Raw genomic sequence first — 20,818 nt, forward strand, 5'->3', positions numbered from 1 at the left:
ACACATTAAAAAACAGGAACCCTGAGAGACAATAAAAAGCAATTCTAAGACTAACGATACAGAAGCTGTCTCCAATAAGATTGCAATCCAGAATACCTACAGTCTGACAAAAGTAAAACTCTTAGAAGACTGTTGTCGGTACATTGCAGTCTCCGGACAAGACTGTACACAAGTCTTCTTCTAAAGACTGGAAAATTATTTACACGATTTTCAACAAAGGCAGCTGAGATACTAGCATTTCGCGATAAGTCTAAAAACCTGTGCAAAGCATTGTCTTTGACTGAGAAGTCACAACATTTACAGATTCCCTTACTGTGCAAACACTTTAATGCAGTCGTTGGTATGGTCAACGACAGCCACTCTGCAGGGAACATCATTGGTCAGTGTGATACCATGTGGGAAATCCAACCCATCCTCATCACTGTCAATGCGGGATATGAACCTACCTCTCCTGTCTAACTTTAACACACGTTTGTTTCCCTTGTCACAAATGTACACATAATTCTCTTTACATATCTCTATACCTCTCGGATATGACAACGTGTCATCACTGCTAATGTTGTGAAATGAGTATAAAAATTCACAATCTGCACTGAACACCTGAACACGGCTATTGTTAACATCTGATACAAATACTTCTCCTTGACTGTTAATAGCCACATATCCAGGTCCCTTGAATTCTCCCTGCTTGGTGCCATACTTTCCAAAGGATTTGATGTACTGACCATGCTGTGTGAATTTCCTGACACAGTGACTCCCCTTGTCTGTGTCAGCACCCTTTCCATTCCAGTCTGTGACATACACACTGCCATCTAGAGGACTGATGGCAATTCCAATGGCATATTTCAGTTCATTTTGTCCAAAGTATCTGAGTAACTGTCCATCCTCATCACTCACAACTACCTGATTGTTGCCTGAATCTGACATGAAGTATTCATCATCAGCTGATACTGCTACTCCTCTAGGTACAAATGGCTTCTCAAATTGTGTAAATGTGAAACTTGATTTGTAATTTCCATCCCTATCAGCTATGTGTATCCTATTGTTACCTTTATCAGCTGTGACAAAGTCTCCGTGTTTATTAGTAGTTATCCCTGCAGGCCTTTTAAGCTGACCTTTGCCTATTGTCTTCACCAAACCCTTGATGGAAATCACAAATGGTGATCCTGGTATTGGCTGGTCTCCCAGTTCTACAGTAACTTTATGTCTTCCACCAACATCTGCATCAATTCTCAGACTGTGTGTACCATTTCCATTGTCTACTGCAACTATGTCTTCACATGACCCATCTTCTTTCCACATCTTCGCTGTGATTTCTTTGTATGATATGACTGGTTTTCCTCTCCTGTCAGTAATTCTGACTATGACATTGACAGATTTACCCCTTACAAGTCTGGTTGGCATGTTCTCTACTGTACACATTGATGCACTGACATCCATCTTCAACAATCCCAGCATTCCATGCTCAGGTGGGTCAGCTGAAGGTTGGAATTTAATCAACTCAGATTTTATCAGTTGATTCATGTTATGTACAAAGTTCTGAATGTTTTGCATTGTTTCCTTCTTTGATGAGAGGAGTCTGGCGGCATTTCCATCATGCAACATTGATTCTAGATAATTGCATGCTTTGGAAATGTTACCATATTTTTCCTCCCATTCATCAAATTCGGCCATTACACTTTCTTTAATCATGTCGAATTCAAATTTCAGTGTTCTGATCAGCCTTGATTTCTCAAGTTCTGTCTTTTGTATCATTCTTTTAGCTTTCCTATTAATTTTATCTTCTTCCTCCTGGCGATATATCTCAAGTTCATCCTTGGCGGCCTCATCGCTGCCATGTGATTTAGCAGTCTGTTCATGTTTTTTCAACTTCTCCACCATTTCTTTCAGCTGTTCTCTGTATTGATCAGCTGCATCTTGTAGATCTCTGTGGACATGGTCAGGGACAGGGTGAGTGGCAATACAGTCAGGGCAGATAGACACTTGACAGGAGTCACAGAACAGATGTACTTCATTCTGTGGATGAATGCTACAGTGTACTTTGCTTTGCTTTGACAGTTCTCCTGATAGTTCTTCAAGGTATTTGTCAAGTTTGACTTCACGTTGGCTTTTGCTGGTTTCCATGTCTTCATGGGCAGTGATGCATGAAGAACAGAAATTTAAATCACACTCTATACAGCTGTGTACAGCTTCTCTTTCTTTGCATCCTTCACACTGTCCTATGTCCAGCTCTTCGATTTTGCGTCTTTTCTTTAAGACGTCAACCTGTGATTTAATTAATTATGTATGTTAGACCATTCACCGTAAGTGAAGTGCTATCAATTTTCATTAAAATTCGGACATGATTTGAGTAATGTCTGTCATGTAATGAAATGAGAGAAAATAATCTAAAGCAATACTGACTGTTCTTACCATGGAATTTGCATGACACAACGCAGTTCTCATACATTAATTTGAAACACGCAAACTGACTTTCAAAAAAATTCGTATATCCAACCTATTGTTAAATACGACAAGTTGCTTTAACACATGTACTTATTTCAACCTTCGGAGGTGTCATTCCATGCATACATTCTTGCAGTTTACAGTTTATATTTACTTTAGCCGATTCTGAAGAAGAATAGTTATTCAAGTTTGTAATCATGAATGTTGTAAGGATATGAAAATTCTCATGCTTTTTTACTATAATCATATGATTTAGTATCAAAACACAGTATGTACAGGGGAGGACCGCCTCCTGTTCACTTTTTTGATTAAATCTACTATACCTGAGTAATACATTGATTTTTTATGAGCAGATTCTCCATGAAGAATATTTATATCATTAATGTCCGAAATAATTACACTATCCAAACATATACTCAATCACATGATCAAACCCAAATAATAAGAATTTCCTAATATTTTGTGTCACTATTTGAATATAAAGGTGATTTTCAAAAACAACACAGTCATATACATTATAACATTAATTCAAGATTGGTTAGTTTGATAATAATTAATTACAACATAGCATAGGCCAATCAATAATTATTCTGAATGTAGATGAAATAATGTTGACAATGTCAAATCGTGTGACATTGAAACTTTTGTGTGAATTTGGAATTGTGGACAATACGTTCAGGGCCTCAGGCTGAACGACAAGCAAGCAAACAGATTATCTGAAAGAGAACATATGAACAAAGGAACAGAGTAAATGATTGAAACAACAATGAAAAGAAAAAAATGACTAAAACGAATTCTGCCTTGAATGGCCATGTCCCCTTCTCTCTAATAATGACAAGGTAGATTGATTGATGATGCGTATTTCTCATGATTTTTAGTCTGTATGTTTGTTGTTTGTTCGTTTTTTGTCTGTTTTTTTAATTATTTCTTTTTGTTGTATATAATTTCAATTTTCTATACATTGTTAATCACTTTGTTTGTTTGTTTTTTTGTTTACTACTTTGTAATTCAGCCTAGGACATCTGACCTATAAGCTGCTCGAGACGAAACAGAGCTGTATGGTGTAGCCTGTGGTTTTTCAGGGTGTAGTCGTCTGGTGTAGTCGTCTGAAACCTGGTCAAGACGACCCCTTCTCATACACATAAACGTCGGAAAACACTAGGACTTTGTTAATGCTACTTCGGAGGATCAGGCAGTGATCTGAAATTGATTTGAAATAGTGTAATTGAAAATACAAATTAATAAATGAAATTACACAACATTTGCCTCTTTATTATTATGCCAATGTTTTAAAGGCACGGCCTGTGATTCGGATGTTTCTCTGGATTTCCGATGATTATGGAGTCTCTTAATATAAACATGTCAGGGTTAATGTATTCAATTTTGCAAGTATACACGTAGGTTTTCCTAGATTTGCGTGCATTCCTATATGTTTTAATGTTTTTGTGCATTCCTGTTGGTTGAAAAAATTGAGAAGAAAAAAAAACCGCGTCACTGCATCATTTTTGCAATATTTCTAGGGTTAGAAAAACCCTTTAAATTTCTCTTGGCCCTAATAAATGATTTGCGTTAACGATGCGACTCAGGTTCAAAGGACAATTTTTGCAATTTTTTTAATTTCAAATTTCGGACCACCAGTACTGACACGTGGTCTTTCATTTGGCCAAAAAGTGTTGGGTTGCATCGTACTACGAAATTCCTGAAATATTACTAAAATAGTAAACTATCAGCTACACCGCATGCCTTTATTTTCCTTTTGTTCTAACGGTCCCGGATTACCGACCACGATATCTTTGATAAAAACATGCAGAGATTATGTATATAGTTTTTTTGCGGAAAAGTGCGCATGCGCTGTTAGTAACGCAATGCTGATCGTTCTGAGCTCTGCCGGTGATCTGCGATCTACACTACCTGCGATCTACACTTCTTTTCATGAATATTCATATTGATTATGCAAAAATATACGGGTATATGCAAATTTCATGTGCGCCCGTGAAAGATGGATGTGTAGATCGCAGTCATTACTGCGATCTATGCCATAAACCTCACAACATACGATTCACTGGCATCAGCCAGTGTTGATTGCCGGGAGTATAGCTCGCAGCTAACTCTGCGATCTCTACTTCCTCTTCGATCTCTACTTTAACTTCTACGCTTCTCCAACGCATTTTAATGATTTTGTTCAGTTTATAAATTCAATTTTATTCTAAATCATACAAAAACAATTTTTGCAGATCGATTATCGATGCCATAAACCTCGCAATATACGATGCACTGGCATCCCCACAATTGCAGCCGGTGTTAATCGAAGGAAGCTTAGTTCGCAGGCAACTCTGCGATCTACAGTCCCTCTGCGATGTATACTTCCTTTTGCGATCTACACTTTTCCAACGAATTATATTATTACAGTTCATTCTTCTCCTTCACAACGTTGGACACATACTAAACACGGACAAGAAAGTCACCACGCATAACCTGTCTGCGACCTTTCTTTAATAATACCTCACATTATCGTGTTTACCAGACTCCATACATGAAATGGGCAGTGTTGTCTGAATGGAACTCTCTCTCTCTTGCATAAGTAACAATATTTGCATAAATCTAATTTATTATTTATGAGGGGCAGTACAGATCGCAGGAAAAGTAGATCGGAGATCACCGGTACACAATCTCTGTGACCATGGACGTCTTTTCGTGCGTCAATGGTGTGACTGTTGCCAGTACGATGCATTGGCAAACCATTCTGACGTCAAGCTGAGGACGCAGCTGCTAACATCGTGCTGCTTTTCGTCACGATGTCTGCTTAGGTACGACTACACAAGCATCGAGCAACACACATTCTGGCATTGACGCGACATTTTAATTATATATCAAGTTTACCGAGAGCTAGTGCTTTAGTTCATTCACACTTAAGCCGTAAATTCACAAGAGCAAGTTCGCCGATCTGTTAATTTCTAAACCAAATAGTTATAAAGTTTTAATTTCTTGCCATTTCTTTCTTTAAATTTACTCCAAAAATTAAATTACGTCAAATCACAGTGGATTGCGAGTGTTCAGAAATGACTACTGTGGAAAATTGTGTTGTCTGCAATTACCCGCACACTGCAGACTCCGGCTGAACCTTAACCCGAAAAAAACCGGAACTTCTATCAGTGTCAAAACTAGAAATTTTGGTTATCCACGCAAGTCAATGTATACTCAGAAAGTATTAGCAAGGAATTTGTATTCTTTTCCTGCGGCGAACTTCATTAAGGGAGCATTCGTTATTTACGGGGAGGGGGCGGTGGAATTTGAGCGACAAATGAAACGTAAAAGGCGACCCCCCCCTCCCCCCCTCCAAATCAAATTTCTAAAATTTGACCCCCCCCCCTCAATTCATCAATTGTAAAATGTGACCCCCCCCCCATGAAAAAAAAAATTTCATCAGATTTGATTCATTAACCCTTCGCACCCTGTGGCCCCGGGCTGAAAAAAGTTTCCTCACATACTAGAGAATCAACATTTTTGGTGAAATGCCAAAATCAAATTTTTTGCACACACATGAACTTGTAATCGCTCTAGTCTAATCAAGTACACTAATATCAATAATCAAGAGTACATAAATACACAGATTTACCTAGTTTTATATTGGAAAAAAATTATTCATAGTTTCCATATAGACAAGATAGTGAATCAACATTTCTGTGACATTCCAAAATCAAATTTCTTGCACAAACATCCACTTGTTACCACCCTAGTCTAATCAAGTAAATTATTATCAATAATAAGCGTACATAAATACATAGATTTAACTAGTTTTGTAATGGAAAAAAATTATTCATAGTTTCCTCTGACAAGATAGTGAATTAACAATTCGGTGAAATTCCAAATCAAATTTCTTGCTCACACATGCACTGGTAACTACCCTAGTCTTATCAAGTATATTAATATCAATAATCAAGAGTCTATAAATACGTAGATTTAGCTAGTTTTGTATTTAAAAGAAATTATTCATAGCTTCTCATAGATTATGTATGGAGGACCTGTGTATTTTCTATTTTGCCTGGGAGTTCTTGTGTGTTATCACTGTATACCTAGGGAGTCCAAGACGGGAACTTTCCAGAGAGTGTTTTACGTTGCATGCTGCACTGGCACTGGAAGGTTTGAGTGTCAGCGTGTGCTTTTTAAGTCAGATATTTCTCTATTTTGAGTCTTACTCAAGTCAGCAGATATGTAAAGAAACCGGTGAGTGGCAGAGATCGAATTTTATGCGGATCGGACTGTTTATTTAAACCCTACGCCATCCTCTACTTTAGTCGATGGAACGAACATTGCTCACACAAGTGAAAGCCGTGCCGTATATTTGCAATATACGCACTGCACGCTGAGATGATAATATCACCACAAGTTGAAAGCTGATCTTTCTGCAGCAAATTGTGTGTTAACTGTGAACTTTATTCCGTTTATGAGTTCAGTCAGATGTCTGAGATTGTCATGAGAACATTATTTATGATTGTTCCACTGAACTTTTGTCGATGCGCGGAGTTAGCAGAGGAATTAAGACTTCTGATTAGTTCGGCATGTCCCGACCGGAAGTAAACAAAAGATCTAAGATGGCTGCTCCCGTGGTAGCTGAACTGGACGCTGCTTAGCAGTGAATTGCGTGTGTTGTTGCCGACTTTCATGTGCAGACATTACACGGGACTTACAATGGTGCTCATCATCGAACATTAGTTAAAGTCGCGTGTGAACTATTTGTGTTTCCCAGCCGCGTGGTCAAGTCTGAGGTACCTCTGCGGTAACGTTAAGTTTTCCATAGAAATTGTTAAGCATTTAGAAAGGGTTTGAACAGAGTTTTTGTTCTGAAAGTGTGTTCGACTCCTGCCGTCGGAGGTCGATCAGTACGGTTATTGTTACCATGGAGTAATATTTATAGTTTTGAAGTACGGTTTTACTATTTTATATGTAGACCCCGATATTTGACACAATATAGTAATATACAGAAGTTGTTTGTTACATTATATGACTGTGTGTTGGTTCCTCATTTCATGCCCCATGCTGTGTAGCCCTACGTACAGGTGTGTGCACGTGTGTTCCCAGCATTATATGGCCTCTACCACAGCCCTGCAATGGTCTTTGAACAGACTTGAGGTCTCTGCGGCCTGGATCTGGACCGCAATGAAGACTCAAACGGTCTTTTTGGCCGAAATTCTGCTCTATTGGGGCAAAATCCTTTCCCTGCCTACCTTTACCTCCTAACCAATCCCAGAAAAGATGTGATTGACTTCTCCTAACGTCCAAAACCGCTCATTTTCTGAAACATAACATACTCGACAAGTTGTTTACCCATGGAGATCCCCATTTTGAATCTCGCTGCAGAGACCCCAGTTATCTCCACAGACCGTTGCAGGGCTGTGGTGGAGGCCGTATACGCCAGGAACACACAGACCTGTACTCAGGGCTACATGCTCTGTTGCTGCTCTAGAGAGGTTAACGCCAGTCTCGGACTTGTTGGCCCTGCTAGAGAAATAAATTTGGCTGAGCTTCGGTTGGTTATTATTCTGCCGTCTCGAAACATTGGTTACACAAGCAACATTTCGGTGAAATTCCAAAGTCAATTTTGTTTTCCATAACTCAATACAAACCTAGGCTTTGTAAAATTTGACCCCCCTTCAATCATTGATTGTAAAATTTGACCCCCCCCCCCTAAAAAGCGGTTTTGTAAAAGTCAACCCCCCTGATTTCCACCGCCCCCCTCCCCGTAAATAACAAATGCTCCCTAACTATCTGAAACGTGCTCCCTGCGTACGACGATGGCCAATCAATGACTTACAACAATCGGTACGGACTGCATGATTAGGCGACTTACGTATTAGGCTTCGCTTTTCTTTTCTTTTCTTTTATTGTATCTCGTTCAACTTACAGTGGTGAGATTAGCGGTGTAGAGAATTTCACCTTACGATGAATAAAGATTTAGGGATAAAATATAGTCAGTAATTCAGAGTTTGATTTAAAGTTATTACGGCGCGAAAAAATCTCCGAAATCATGTGCGCCGGTATGACTAGTCGAGCGAAACCTTCCGATTGTGTAACTGCACTGTAGACTGTAGTCGAAACTCTCTCTGAACACGACGTCGACGACAGTCCGCGCTGTTCTACGCCACGGCATAAGTGTTCGTTTGATGAAAGAGGGCATGTGGTTTGATAAAATCGGTACTGACTCTATGTAAGAAAAGAACACAAAAATTAAATTCGACACTTAAAATAACACCGGACAATCTCTCTCGTAACGAAAGGCAACAAGTCTGCAGCGCAGTGCAAGAGCTAAGAAAATATTTTTTTTACAACTGAAGATTTTATGGTTTCAAGAGTTATTAATCTCATCTTTAGGTAGAAAAACTAGCAACTAACGTCCTGTTTGCATGGAAGTTGGCGCTAGTATGAACTTCTAACATAGAACATGCATAAATTGCCGATCGTGAGACAGAAAGTTGACCACTTGAGTCAAGTTGAGAACGAGTAAATGTCCGACGCGAAGACAGCACACAGGTCTCGATTGGGTTGTTAGACATTTTGACACAAGTTTCGACATTTTCACCTTGACCGTAAACTCTGGTAACCAGACTATAACCATTGAGACAACAGCATACAGTTAATATGCTAGTTTAGCGCTCGACAAATGGATTAAACCGTGAATTACTCTTCTGTGTTTGTTGTATAAATACCACCCACTGTCGGGCACCTACAGTGCGTTTCACCTAGGTACCGCAACTCAGCGTATGAGACGGACACAATCCACGTACAAAACACACGATTAGCTTGGGTATCACGGACACATTTCAAAGCCACCGACTCGTCGATTAATTACACTAAACCAGCATGGGGCAGCCGCTGTCTAGACTGAGAGATAAACAGTTGACTAGACTTGATCTACAATGTAACTGTTTCTTTTACAATTCCAGCTAAGAGTTCAAGAGGTGAAGGTAACTTAACAGAAACTAACTAAAAAGCCACACATTGTAGATCAAGTGTATCTCTCAGTCTAGACAGAGCAGCTGCCCCATGCTGGTTTACTGTAATTAATCAATGAGTCGGTGACTTTCAAATGAGTCGTGATACCTAAGCTTATCGTTTGTTTTGTACGTGGATTGTGTCCGTCTCATACGCTGAGTTGCGGTACCTAGGTGAAACGCACTGTAGCAAGTGCCGTTTCACAGTGCAGTTTCTTTGTATTTTCCACAGTCCCTCTATCCACGTATAGGGACTGTGTATTTACACACGATCTGCAGTTCGAAACATGTTTTTAAATTCCCAAAACTGTGCTAAATATTTCAACTTACTACTGGTGTTATGAAATTCGCAGAAAACAGTGCATGAGTTGGACTTCTTCGCTACGATGTGTGACGAATGGTCGTTTACACGAATCGTCGATTTTCTCAGTTCCGTTCTTGGCAGAGTATACTTTATTCAAATAAGTATAAGTCGGCGGCACCTGGACAAATTTGCCTGATTTTTTACCCCTGGACAGTGAATAAATATATCTGAAAGACAGTGTCTCAAATTTCCGGTAAATGCCTGCAAGTGAAGATATCTTGACAAACGTGATCAAAGGACGATAATTTACTCACAAATCGTCAAGTTGACACTTTGAAGGCTCATTGTGCGAAAACAAAAGCGAATTTAAAAAATCCAGACATAACACAGTTTTTTTGTCCAGTATACCCAGCTCTCGATTGCCGTAAACAGATCGATATCACCAAGTTCGATTGTAGATTTGTACTCACACTTTTTTGATTGAAAAAACTACGAAACACGCATTTTTGAGTAAAACAACAATATGCGCAGTTTTTGAAAAACGCAAATTTTCTGAACTCTTACGTGACCGAGCTGATAAAAAAGTACCACATGTCGGGTGTGTGACCTCTTCTGCTGTGTGAAAATGCGAATTGAAAATACGTGTCAATGAACCTAAATCGCATCCTTAAACAACATAAATATTGTAGAAAGAGGGCGCTAGTCATTGTCGTTCCTGACGTACCTGACGCGCTGACGAGCTATCTCCTGTAAAGCATTATAACATTTGCTTGAAACGCCATGAACGCGAAATAAGGATGGCCTGTCGAGTTATGTTAACTGTAGTGCTATCTACAGATGAACTCAAATTGGAGAAGAAACGAGTTCGATGCTGAGCGGACAAATTTAGGACGACACTTAAATGCATTCCGTCAACACAAGGCGTCATGAGCGTTCACCATAATCTTAGTAAGCCTATGCAAAATAAAATGACCGAGCATGCTTATTCTGTACTCATCTATGAAACAGAGGTTATGTATACGTATGAATATAATTCCCTAATTTGCATATATTATTGATTACAATAAATTAAAATCTATCGAGAAAAAAAATCATCAGTTTCCAGTTTACAACAAGAGTGCTGAAGGTCATACAAAAATACCATCAATGAAGATGCACGGTTGATACATTGTAAACAGTATCGCCATGTCATCAAGATATGGCGGATAGTGTGCGGGCGCTCAGTGTCCCTCCCCAAGAGATTGTAACTAGGTCCATACAAAAAACATCATTAACGGATTTTCTGGCAAAGCTACAAATACGACAAACGATTTCCAATAACTTAATGGGGACGACTCTGTGCAAGTATCTTTCAGTTGAGACAACAAAAGAATCAATATAATTTTCGATGAACTAGTATTTACCTTGCAACCAAAGAAAACTGCAGTTGTTGTCTTGATGCAGATTTTTATTCATGCATGGTAGTTTTAGCCTATTCACCACCTTATTTAAATCTAACTCTAATGCTTTTTATGCTAATATTTGGCCCGTGGGGAGGAAAATTTATTGCAAAGGTTGATTCTTATTACAGTCATTAGATCTTGCAAATTATTAGTCTGCATGGACTAAGTGAGCCCGTTGGGCTAATTTCTTAAGAAGTATCTTAGCATCAGTGATATACATGATGTATTTTATTAAGAAATAATGGTCCAAAAATACAAAAAAAAAAATCAGACAAAATATTGAGATGTTAAGCCTGTGGATTTTGGTCAGACAAAATGCACTCTAATGAAAATAAGATGATGGGAATATATAATTGTACGCGAAGTATTTATTGCTGAGGTGACGTCAGCGTAATTTGCCTTCTATTAAAGTGTGATGTAAAATGAGGATGTCACACAAGGAATTTTATTCAAATTAGAATAATATAATTATGTAAATTCATTACTTATTCTGCACAAAGGTCAACTTTCAGGACATACATGTAATTTGTGATCGATATCTTAACAGAGAGAAATCAAGTACGTTGAACATTGTCCTAATGTTAATAGCACAGACAATTGAAAGGCACCCTGAAGATAAGCATTTCACTTCCAGCGATGCTGTTCATTGGATGATAAAGTTTACAATGAATAAATAGAGAGATAATTAAGATGTGTAAATTTCATCAGTAAGTATGGAACTTTATGGAGAGATATCCATAAAATCTAATTTAAAAACGAAAGTACATTTACTTTACTTTAAACCTGTTGACTATTGCTAGTTAATTTGTTATCGGAAGGTTCCACTGTGTGGCTTAATCAATTTAACACACAATGAAATGGTTCTTTTAAACCCAGATAAAGTTAAGAATTTGAGAGATGCAGGATACTGTAAAAACAGAATCATAATCCAGACACATCAACAGTATAATTGTAAATTTTGCGAATACAACCGAATCAAACCTGACTTGTCAGCCTCTACAAGGTTACTCTACTATATCTAAGGATACTTCTAAGAAACGAGCGGCATTCAGAAAACCATCGATCAAGTGAAAACAGGTAAAAGGGATAGAGAGATGACAAATATTCAATGTCAAGTCAACGAGGCACGATCTCCATACCAATTTATTGAAAATCTGTTAAACATGTGTGTCGTCAGTACAAACTGATGTGTAATCTGTTGCTTATGAGTTATTGCTATTTATGGCAATATTGATGTTCCCCTACCTCAGATAATGCAATACGTTTCGTCCTCTCTCTTGTTGCCTCTTTTTCGGCGATTTCTTTGGCACTCTGTAGTTCCTTCATCTTTGCCTCGAATGACAATTTTGTCTTCTCTAAGCCTTCAATTGGAAAACAGGTAAAAAGGGATAGAGGGATGACAAAAGTTCCATGTCAAGTAAACGAGCCACGATCCCCATACCAATTTATTTTAAATCTGTTAAACATGTGTGTTGTCAATACAAACTGATATGTACTCTGTTGCTTATGAGTTATTGCTATTTACGGCAATATTTATGTTCCCCTACCTTAGATGATACAGTCAGTTTTGTCCTCTCTCTTGTTGCCACTTCATCGGCAATGTCCTTGGCACCCTGTAGTTCCTTGATCCTGGCCTCATATGACGACTTTGTCTCCTCCAAGCCTTCAATTTTCTTTCGGTCGATCGCCCATCGAAGCATGTCTCTACGGTATTTCTCTGTGAAGGCTTCGCGACACAATGGAACCATCTTTAGCATCGTATGGAATTCCAAGATCGCATCTGTCGTTGGCCACTTTATTGGTGCAAATTCAGCCGGTTAATGAATGAGGAATTTGGCACATTTAATTGCAGTCTGTGTCCTCTGGCGTTATCAAAAATGACTTTCTCTCGATACAAATCTGTCGGTATGATAAAATGCAAGAGTTGGCGTATTTTATATAACATAATGAAAGAGTACAGTCAGTACCCTTTCTGTACTTATTCATTATAATCGTATGATTTGACTTGGGTGACATCGCACCCTCGGCCTGTGGTTTTGACTGGGCTTTATCTTAGGGGGAAACAAAACTCCAGTGAATTTCACCATCTATCCCTTCAAAAAAAAAAAAAAAACTGAATAAAGCTCGAATTTTCCGCATACTTGCACTCGCCGACGAATACGTCTCGACGAGAAGGCACACGACCACTAATTAATTTCCCATAGGCCACCACAGTAGCGTTGAGCTCGATTTTCCTATTTTAACCCAAGCGGCACGAATCCTCTTAACAGGTGTTAGGTCAATGTCAGTTTGACTACCGATTAATTTTTCGTGTGGGCAAGTCCACGGAAATTTTGAGATAGCGATGAAAATAGCGCCCTCAGTGGTGTTTTTGACAAAATTCAGGCTTATTGTTATGATTTCTATTAGCCCAAGAACTCCTCATATTACCACCAAATACTTCAGCCATTATTCACAACAGTCTGCATTTTGATTCAGGCAGAAAAATATCTTTACAAAAATTCTTGACGTTAAAGTTCAAACTAAACAAGCATCCATGCAAATATCAAAACTTCAAGGTCTGCACTATTTTTCTTCCGAACTATCTTCGTGAATTGGTGGGCTTGTGCCAGAAGAGAACTTGAAGTAAACGACATTTACTCGGGGATCCAATGGGCGCGAAGGGGCTCATTGGAGGAGCGTACGCGTGCGTGACGTCATCGGCGATACACGAACGCGTGTTGCGGCTTACTATAGCATTGGCGTCTATCACTGTAGTAGTGCAGTGTTTACAAGTGTTGATCTCTGCAGGTTACAACCTTTTATTCGAATGGTCATTAGCATGCAACATGATTTACTGTTGTGCAGTTGGGTACAAAAATGACTCGAGGAAGAACAAAAAACGATGTTAGTATTTACCGTTTTCCGACAGAACAGCTTTTTCGTAAACAGTAGCTCAAGAAAGTCGGGCGAGTTAGTAAAATGTTAAAAACTGTCAGAGATGCAAAGTTATGCTCTGCACATCTCAAAGATGATCGTTTTACAAGGGATTTCGGGACTCAAATATCGATACTAGACGATACTACACAATGTGGTTCTTATCTCGACACGCTGATGAGTTAGCCTCAGATCGCCGGTATTAAACAGATAATATTGGCGATATCAGGACTCTAATATCGATAAGACGATACTACTCAAAGCGACTGTTATCTCGACAACCAGTGTCTGTGAAATCGCCGATATATACCCGAAATATAGCGGCAATTTTGGGACTCTTATATCTATTCTATACGATACTAGAATGACTTATTGCCTATCGTGTCTCGGCACGCTAGGTGTGAGAAATGATCAATATTTACCAAAGAAATATCGGCGATTGCGGGGCTCTAATATCGATACTAGACGATACTAGATTAACTGACATTGTGTCTTGGCACACCGGGTCTCCGACATCGCCGATATTTACCTGATAAATGTCGGCGATTTCAGACCTTAACTCTGATAAAGACGATGCTAAACTTGTCATTGGTAAGTATCCGATGGATATCTGAGGTTTCACCACCTAGCAGATCTAGTTACAAACTTCCTCTGGTCGACTCTTAGTTTGAAAAACGGCATCAATTTGACAGTAGTCAAGAATTCTTCATGATTAACATTATTACAAATTTATCCGTGCACTAAATGCATTTTTTACATTAAATACATTTTCTCTTTAAACGTTGGCACGAAATAGGGACTTCGTCGGGACCGTCGGACCGATCGGGACATCATCGGGAGTTTGGGCTGGTCTTGCACGAAATTCATTTCTTTACAAAAATAGACGATTCTAGATTTTCAAATCGCGAGTAAATATGCCGATCAGAAATTTCACCACCTTAAGATCTAGCCAAGCCCGACTTACTTAGTCCGACATACTAGACTTGTCAAATCGTGGGTAAATGTCCGATATATATCGGAGATTTCATCACCTTTCAGATCTAACCAAGTCCGACTTCCTGAGTTCGACCGTACCGGGCCCCACCTACGAAAACGTGACTATACTATAGATTTGTCATATCTAGCGGATAAATATGATCCGATATATCGAGAGTTCGCAACCTTACAGATTATGCTAAGCTCGACTTTCTTAGTGTGACTTCGTTGTCTTGTTAAAATGCGAAACGTTACGATACATTACAGCAATGATGCAACAACGAAGCCGATTTTATACAGAAAGTCACACAATTTAGTAAAAAACTACAAGACCGACTATACAAAAAGAGTGAAATAGAACACATCGTTGGAGAAACAGAACATAAAACAAGAAGTAACTTGAACAACTTGAACGAAACAAAAATACAATGGACAAAATTCTAGTTTTCACAACGAAATCAGAACTGAGAGAATGCAAACTGAGCCGTGATAGAAAAGTGGAGTGAACTAAAAGGAGACGAAACACTTAACATCTGTTTCAAAAGCAACAAATAATTGCATACAAAAGAAATAGAAATATATAAGCGATACACACATAAATGCCAAACTTCACAAAACCACCGTTTCACAATAGCTCGAACTCCATTGAGCACACACAAACACAATCAGACCAAGCCGTAGACATTCTATCTTCCCCACATGGAAAACAAACAACATGTTTCAATATACAATCAGTCAATGATTCCATGCAAACCATAATGAATTTTAAGCGATTGATGGAAGAAAATTATGTTCTAGAAACGTAGCGTCAAAGGATCGCAGTAACACGTAGTCTTTCCACTCCAGTACGGGGTCTGTACAAACACAGTCCCTTCACGGACTGTGATTCAAGACAGGTAGATTACGGATATGTCTAGCCATAACTAATCAACCCTTTACATAAAACAGCCAAACATAATATACACTTACAGTATAGGCACTATCACACACAATACGCAAACAATCAAGATATGAACGATGTGTGGAATTGCTTTCCCTTTATCACATATCTTGGTTCAAATTGGTATGGTTTAATTTCAGTCGGGGAAAAGTAATATTCGATGTCAGAAATATCGCTTTCTGAACTCCCTATGGTCCTCTTACAAAGGCGCTGAACTGTTCACGCATATTGACGGTGCGCCACCGGCTCCATTTGCTAAACACAATTGTCTCTATCGCCGATGACGTCACGCAAGCTCATCCTATAAGCCCATTGGATTCCGGATAAATGTCGTCTACTTGAAGTTCTCTCTTCGTCACGCCTTAGTCGTCGGCGTGTGCAAGAATGCGGCAAATTTGAGTTGTATTTTATTCAAGAGTTATATTAGGAGGGATAAATGGTGAAATTCACTGCAGTTTTGTTTCCCTTAATCTGCCTACTTACCTACCTACCTGCCTACCTAGATACCGATACACACACAGATACAGACAGACACAGACAGACACAGACACAGACACAGACAGACACACACACACACATATATATATATATATATATATATATATATATATATATATATATATATATATAATATACATATACATATATATATAATATATATATATATATATATATATAATATATATATATATATATATATATATATATAACCGGGAGGGCACATGTATACATTTTGTATATATATATATATATATATATATATATATATATATATATCAGATGTCCTTGCGTGAAATTACAGTGCTCGATGCTAAAGAAGAGCGTTATAATAATACAAATTGCTTCAAGTACAAAGTAATAAGTATAGGATAAAGCCTGAGTACGAGGGCTCTTCTGGTATATAAAGTCCAACCCAACGATAAAATGTCGAGGCCGCAGGCCGAGACATTTTATCGTAGGGTTGGACTTTATATACCAGAAGAGCCCGAGTACGAGGGTTTTATCCGACTTAAAAACTATCGCCCCTAACTAATATATTTTCATTTTCAATGTTTTTATGTCAACCGTCCCCTTTGTCAATGTAACATATTTAGGATATGAATTAAAACTTTTATTTGTGAAATAGCCTTCCAATGTAATGGAACATCCTATAAATGCCCTAGGGCACATTATATAAATGCCCTAGGGCACAGAAGATTTTGTGTTGCAGCTGGTTTCCGCTGTGTTACCAAATTTGAATATTAAAACGTACCAGATGTCTACAGAATATGACATGTTCACTTTTGATTGGACTGTACTTTACTACGGCGCTGTCATTCGTTTCTGGAATTTGGTGACCAAGGCTTTACGAGCAGATAAAACACCCTGAATTGAGCACTCTGATTGGTCAATCAACAGTAGATAGTTTTTAATATCTGTTACTTACGTTTTATGCATCTTGCAATCAACGGACAGATGAAGTGAAAGGATCCTTAGCCTCACACTTTCTTTTACATATATGGAACGTAGCATACTATTTGTAGTTGGTGTTAAAATTTGATAAATTATATTTGTTTCGGTGGCGACATTTTGAAACCAACTCAGAGCGTTTGTTTACCAGGGTACATTTCCCAGCATTGATAATTTGCAGCTTTTCTGATATACAGAGATTGCATCGCTTGCTTATGTTAGAGTAGCTAGATGCTTTTTCAATAATTGACAATGAAATGTCAAAGGCGTGTTCTTGCTTTTTAAGTTCCATACACATTTTGAAAGTTCTGAACTTTCTTTAACTTTCTCATCGCGAAACGACTACATACGGTTAGTGAAGCGCGTCTCAATTGGGTGCCATTACTGAGTGAGGGCGATCTCTCTCTCTCTCTCTCTCTCTCTCTCTCTCTCTCTCTCTCTCTCTCTCTCTCTCTCTCTCTCTCTCTTCTCTCTCTCTCTCTCTCTCTCTCTCTATACAAATATATATATATATATATATATATATATATATATATATATATATATATATATATATATATATATATATCTGGAAAGGGGAATCAATGATGATATATATATATATATTATATATATATATATATATATATATATATATATATATATTGTTCAATGTAAAATCGACAGTCAACTCTCATACATGCACATGTACACATACATGTGACCACCTTGATGAACTGATGTTTCATGAGGACAACACCCACAACCTGGTCTGTAATTGTATGGCATTTACCTTTGAAAAAATCCTTTGCCTTGGCTAGTTTTGCTTGGTCAAGACGAGCAATAATGCGGATTTCAATTTGATGGTCTTCTGCAAATTGTTCCATCTTTCCTGACACAAGGATGCCCGTCAAACGTCGTCCTAAGTCACCATCATTGATTCCCCTTTCCAGATTGTTGATGCTGTTCAGGTCCCATGCTCGAAGTGTCATTGTAACAGTAGACTGCTTTATGTCCATTAGATTGACTTTGTAACGTCGAAATGCCTCTTGCATTAATTCTTTCTTTTCAGGAAGGTTCCCTTGTCTTATCTCTCTCATTTCATCTTCGAATATTTGTTCAGCTGCTTTTGACAACTTATAGTATATGTCTTTCTTAATCTGTTTTTCTATACATAAGTATTCCACATAAAGTGAAACGTCTGTTGAAAAAATACCATGAAATATAATTTTAAAGAACTCAAATGAAACTTAAGGCACACATGTAGAACTGTCAACTGTGTTCATAGAGTGTATGAGACATGGTTCAAAATCTGGTACAGTTATATCAGTCCTGGCGAGTTTAAGTACAAAGCAGAAACTCCGGAAATTAATACATTTGACACAGTGCAGCCCAGAGAATAATTCAAACGTCGATGGTTTGCTTGACTTTCACTACTGTTTAGGTAATCGTTAGACTCTCACAGTCCCAAATGTTTTATTGAGGGTCTGTGGTTGGAGCAGTTTGGGCTTGTGTGAGTTTCTTTTGCAGACTTGCTGTGTTCGACCAAATCATTGAGGCAGCAAAAATAAGATCCCCCAAGAGCCAATGAGAGCTTTATCCGACCTATCCTTTGCAATTAATTTTATTTGTTGATTTAACATATTTGCAGTTATATAGATCTGACTTTCTTTGTTATAGTCCGTGGGCTGGAGGGGCCCACCGTGCACCCCCCACATCCCTACTACTTGGGTATTTTTTTGTTCTTTAGGACCTGCTGAACAAGAAAAAAGATGTTAACGTTGGATATTTTGGGATGCACTACCTATCTGGGCTGGTTTTTGATTTGCATGTACCGCAAAAAATGGCGAAAAATGGGTAGGGGTAGGGGGTACTATATCCTCCCCTACATTGAGTAAACTAGCATGAAATAGCACAAACCATACATTTTTGGAAAGCTGAGATTCTGCTCTTTATGAGAAATACCAACTTTAGCAAAATTAATTTGTGTACATAGAATAGGACGACTTTAAAATGAATTTTTTTGACAATTTTGAAATTCTTTACCGAAATACCATGTAACAATTGTGATTTACTTGTTATTAAGCAAAATTTTGACAGCTTTTTGTGTTTGAATTATTTATTCCCACATATTAAACAAGAAAAAAAAGTGTTAACATTAGATATTTAACTATACACTACTTCTCTTGAGTCAATTCTGAATTGCGTGTATCTGTATAAGGTGCGCAAAAGCTAGGGGTAGGGGTACAACATTCTTTCCTTGATGAAGTAAACTGGCTTGAAATGTCATATACCTTATAGTTTTAGAACGCTTAGATACTGGTCTTTCTAAAATGCATAATAAAGTTTTAGTGAAAAAATATGACGTCATAGAATTGGATAACTTTAAATCGATTTTTTCTGGTAATTCAGTATTTTTAACCGGAAGAAAATACGATAACTATTGTTTCCTCCTTATGAAGCAATCAAACACATTTATGGATGTTATTTACTAATTGCAATGTGCTGAAGAAGAAAATAAATGTCAAAATTGGGTATTTACCATGCATTATTGTCTCTATCACTAAAATAGCAAGTTTTGCTACATTGGTATATCGTGAATGGGTATTTTATTGTTATGCAATGAACTAATGCACAGCCTTAAAAAGAAGACTCGAAAACGTGCACACATAGTCATATTGCCATTTTCTCTTTCAAGTAAATAGATTATTGACGACTGTCTATTGTTATCATTTAATTTTTAAATATGTTTCTATAAAATAATTTGTTTAAGGCGTATTTGGAAAATTGTCTATGCCTCCTTGTCTTATACAGCAAGCATTACTAACAATCTATTAGGCCGAGGCTAGAGGGGGCGTCTACGTGCACCTCCCCCCTAACCCCACAGGATAACAAACCTGTAATTTTCAGAAGCCTTGGGATCCCTAGAATAAGAAATGGGATTTGAACAGACAAAATATAGGGACTCAATAGCTGATACGGTCATGTTTGAAGGGTACCACAAAATCATGATTTTGTGACCCACGTGGATTTTTGTCAAACCAGTCTTCTTGTACCTGATCTGCTGAGCTTACTGTTTAACATGACCTAGGTTATGGGGTATCATTAGAAAGGTGATTTATTCTTCTTGAAAATGGTATATAGCAATATGCAATATCTTCTATAGTTTTCATAAAATAGGGCCATAATTTACCCCATACCCCAAAGTTTTATGTCACAAATTACTGTCAAAACTAATCTAAATTCCACCAATTATTTACCTATACATAATACAAAAGGCAATACTGTGTATTAACTTTGTGTCATTTTAAAGCCAAGTAAATTGTCTTTTTAATGACAGCCAATAATTTAGGCTATGGTAAAAAGTAAGCTCAGCAGA

The 20,818-nt window shown here is 37.9% G+C and overlaps 1 protein-coding gene across 1 annotated transcript; it reads right to left on the minus strand.

Moving 5' to 3' along the window:
* Nucleotides 1–309: 309 nt before the first annotated feature.
* LOC139133677 (E3 ubiquitin-protein ligase TRIM71-like) lies at nt 310–12,928 on the minus strand. Its single transcript, XM_070700431.1, has 2 exons — nt 12,728–12,928; nt 310–2,265 (listed from the first exon to the last, which is right to left on the minus strand). The coding sequence occupies exons 1-2, from the start codon at nt 12,926–12,928 to the stop codon at nt 310–312; spliced, it is 2,157 nt and encodes a 718-aa protein (XP_070556532.1).
* Nucleotides 12,929–20,818: the final 7,890 nt, after the last annotated feature.

This window comes from Ptychodera flava, chromosome 5 (genome assembly GCF_041260155.1).
Source record: "Ptychodera flava strain L36383 chromosome 5, AS_Pfla_20210202, whole genome shotgun sequence".
Lineage (NCBI taxonomy): Eukaryota > Metazoa > Hemichordata > Enteropneusta > Ptychoderidae > Ptychodera > Ptychodera flava.

Excerpts from the sequence above, each read along its gene's own strand:
- LOC139133677 (XM_070700431.1), bottom strand. The coding sequence starts at position 12,928 with ATGGTTCCATTGTGTCGCGAAGCCTTCACAGAGAAATACCGTAGAGAC. Across the intron at positions 2,266-12,727 it reads AACTGACTGTATCATCTAAG|GTTGACGTCTTAAAGAAAAG; the intron begins GTAGGGGAACAT and ends ATTAAATCACAG.